Raw genomic sequence first — 3,271 nt, forward strand, 5'->3', positions numbered from 1 at the left:
ATCTATCTATCTATCTATCTATCTATCTATCTATCATCTATCTGTCTGTCTATCATCTATATCTATCTATCTATCTATCTATCTATCTATCTATCTATCTATCTATCTATCTATCTATCTATCTATCTATCATCTATCATCTCTGTTCTGGAAATCAATCGAGTAAAATTGTTCCCTGTGTGAAATATGCATATGTACTTTATATTCTCCCCTGATTGGACTCAGTGTTTGAGGTGGGTTGGCTGAGACCTATGAGGCTCCCCTTTAGTCTCTGCGCCCCGGGGATACAGTGTGGACTGGCTACTGACTGCACATCCAGTTGATGGTACTCGAGAAAGCCGCTTTCCTCCCCTGCCAGTTCCCCGCTGATAGACAAAGCTTGAGAGCGGCCTCCCTCAGGCCAAGCCTGTGGGCAGACGTCCTCTAGCTTGGAACTCTTTCTGCTCCCAGCCCTGGGAAAGGAAATGCAGATTTTAGGCTGAATATTGATGTTAGAAGAGGAGAATTTTTTTTAAAGGATTTTTGTTGCTCCAGGGAAGAAAACTGCAATTGGGCTTGAAAGCCTAAAGCCTTTTCATTTCCCGGGGAGAGGTTTGATAGCCTGCGTGCTCTCTTACTGTGCCCAGGGCATAATTCCTGCCAATCAAAGGCCCCACTGCTTTCAACCCAGGGGCAGAGTGACCCAAAAGAACGGTCAGCAAGAACTCTGGGCATCTCCTGGACTGACGACTTAAAACATTTCAAACTGATAAAATGAAGTTGGGAAACCACAAAAAGACCACAAAAAAAGTGAGGCAAATTCCTTAGCAAATGTGGGCTCATTAATGTAAACTGCTGTTGCAAATTGATAGCCCATAGGTTAAATCTGGACACATTGCATTTGCTCCACATATTGTATTTAAAATTAACGTGCTAAAATTTCTCTGATTTCTCTCTCTCTCTCTCTCTCTCTCTCTCATTATTTTTTTTAAATATATTTATTATGTATACAACATTCTGTCTGTGTGTATGCCTGAAGGCCAGAGGAGGGAGGGCGCCAGACCTCATTACAGATGGTTGTGAGCCACCATGTGGTTGCTGGGAATTGAACTCAGGACCTTTGGAAGAGCAGGCAATGCTCTTAACCGCTGAGCCATCTCTCCAGCCCCCTCTCATTATTTTTTTAAAGATGTCCAGGTATCAAGGAAACTATTTCCTGGAAGCAGCCAGCTATTGCCCCAGCCTTCACAGCCCTACCTCTCTCTATCATATTCTATCATATCCTATTAGAGCAGGGCCACGTTAGCTATTAGATCATCTGCTGGATCCTGCAGGCTTTTCAGTTTGAAATCACTCATGTAAGATCAGGGGCTTCTGCTAGGGAAATGCTGGGTTCGGGGTCTGACTGATTCAGCGAGCTTGAGACAAGTCTAGTAAAAGGTTAGGAGGTAACCACAAATCTGTCTGATGATTTTCCATGGGGGAATGAGGAAGAGAGTAAAGCCCCTCATAGTGGTTGGGATAGAAGACAGGACAGGCAGTGAAACCGGGAACTTGACTAGGACAGGGGGTTTACCTTGGTAGCCCGTACAAATGGGAACAGCTTGCTCAGTTCTAAGACAGCATCTATCCAACTAGGGGTGGGGGTGGCCCCAAGGACACTGAAGGCTCCAAGTGTGTTGGCACGAGCTGATTTTATCTTGGTCTGTATTAGCAGGAGGTGAGATGTCTTTCTGCTGCACCACTTCATATGGTGAGATCGTCTGACCTGGCCCTGCTGCTGGCTTTGCTCAGCCTGCTCAGGGGCCTGTTGTCATCGGTCGTCAGCTCCGGACAGAGCCCAGGGGCCTTCTCAGCAGTCAGACCTTGCTTGGTTACCTTTTCAACTTGCAGGTCTTCTTTCTCCCCGTCCTTCCCTACTCCGGGGGTCTCTGCTTTCTCCCCATCTGGCACCGCGACCCTCTCTTGCCCTTCTGGGGTCACCTTCTCTGCTTCCTGCTTCTTCTCTCCCACTTCGGGTTCCACGGCCTCCTCTACAGGCTGCTCTTCCCCCTCGACTTCCGGGGCTCCCACCTGAGCATAAGAAGGCAGGGTTTCTTGGTAACCCCGTGACATATCTGCCAGAGGTCCCGCGCCAATCTTCTCCTCAAACTGACTGAAAGGCTTAGCTGAAAGTGGGCTGGCCTCCACCATTCCAACCTCAGTCAGAGGGAAATAGTGGGACACGATCTTCTCTTCTTCTAGAAGCTGGTAGCCCTTGGCTTTCTGGATGGAGGACACTGCGATGGAGTGGAGGGACTTCTCTGGGATCTCCCCCAGTGGCTGCTCCACAGGCCTCTTGAAGGCAGACCGGATTCCCTTCATGCCCAGGTGGCTCATCTCCATGACGTTGAGGAAGAGGGACACAAAAGCGACAGACAGCATGAACAGGATGAAGATGGTTTTCTCAGTAGGCCGGGACACAAAGCAGTCCACCACATTGGGGCAGGGCCACCGGCTGCAGCGATAGAGGGGCAGGATGCGGAAACCATACAGGAAGTAGTGGCCCACGATGAAGCCCACCTCAAAGAGGGTCTTGAAGATGATGTGGCAGACATAGGTCCTTAACAGTGTGCCCTCCAGCCGGAACTTCTTGGTGCCCTTGCTACTGCTGCTGCTCTTCCTGATGCTGGCCTGGTCCGGAGCGATTGGTACCCTTTCACCCCCGTTGCTGCGGGACTGCTGACACAGCTCCTCCGCTTCGCGGTCCTTTCGCTTCTCCTCCATGCGGACGTGATGTACCGCGTGTCCCACGTACATCAGCGATGGGGTGGAGACGAAGATGATCTGCAGGACCCAGAGGCGGATGTGAGAGATGGGAAAAGCCTCATCGTAGCAGACGTTCTCGCAACCTGGCTGCTGGGTGTTGCACACGAAATCAGACTGCTCATCTCCCCACACAAACTCGGCTGCCGTGCCCAGGATGAGGATGCGGAAGATGAAAAGGACCGTGAGCCAAACTCTGCCAATGACGGTGGAGTGCTCGTTCACCTCCTCCAAGATGTTCCCCAGGAAGCTCCAGTCACCCATCGCTCACCACCTGGGAAGCAGAAGGCAAAACCTAAGTAGCCGCAGTGCAACTCCGAGATGACTTCTTCCCCAGCTCTTGGAGTGTTCATCTTTCTAAGCTGATGGACCAGTCATCAGGGTGAACAATCTCCATGGAGTGCCTTGTTTGTGTGGACTAGTGCTAAGGGATGAAAGGGACCGTGAAGGGGGTTTAGCACTAATCTATACAATACTAATAATATCT

General features: G+C 50.1%; 1 protein-coding gene across 1 annotated transcript; it reads right to left on the reverse strand.

The window, feature by feature from the left end:
* Window positions 1-1,725: 1,725 nt before the first annotated feature.
* On the reverse strand, window positions 1,726-3,048 carry Gja8 (gap junction protein alpha 8). Its single transcript, XM_005357059.2, has one exon. It carries the CDS (start codon window positions 3,046-3,048, stop codon window positions 1,726-1,728), a length of 1,323 nt encoding a protein of 440 aa, XP_005357116.1.
* Between the last annotated feature and the right edge of the window lie 223 nt (window positions 3,049-3,271).

The sequence above is a fragment of the Microtus ochrogaster genome, chromosome 21 (genome assembly GCF_000317375.1).
Source record: "Microtus ochrogaster isolate Prairie Vole_2 chromosome 21, MicOch1.0, whole genome shotgun sequence".
NCBI classification, from domain to species: Eukaryota; Metazoa; Chordata; class Mammalia; order Rodentia; family Cricetidae; genus Microtus; species Microtus ochrogaster.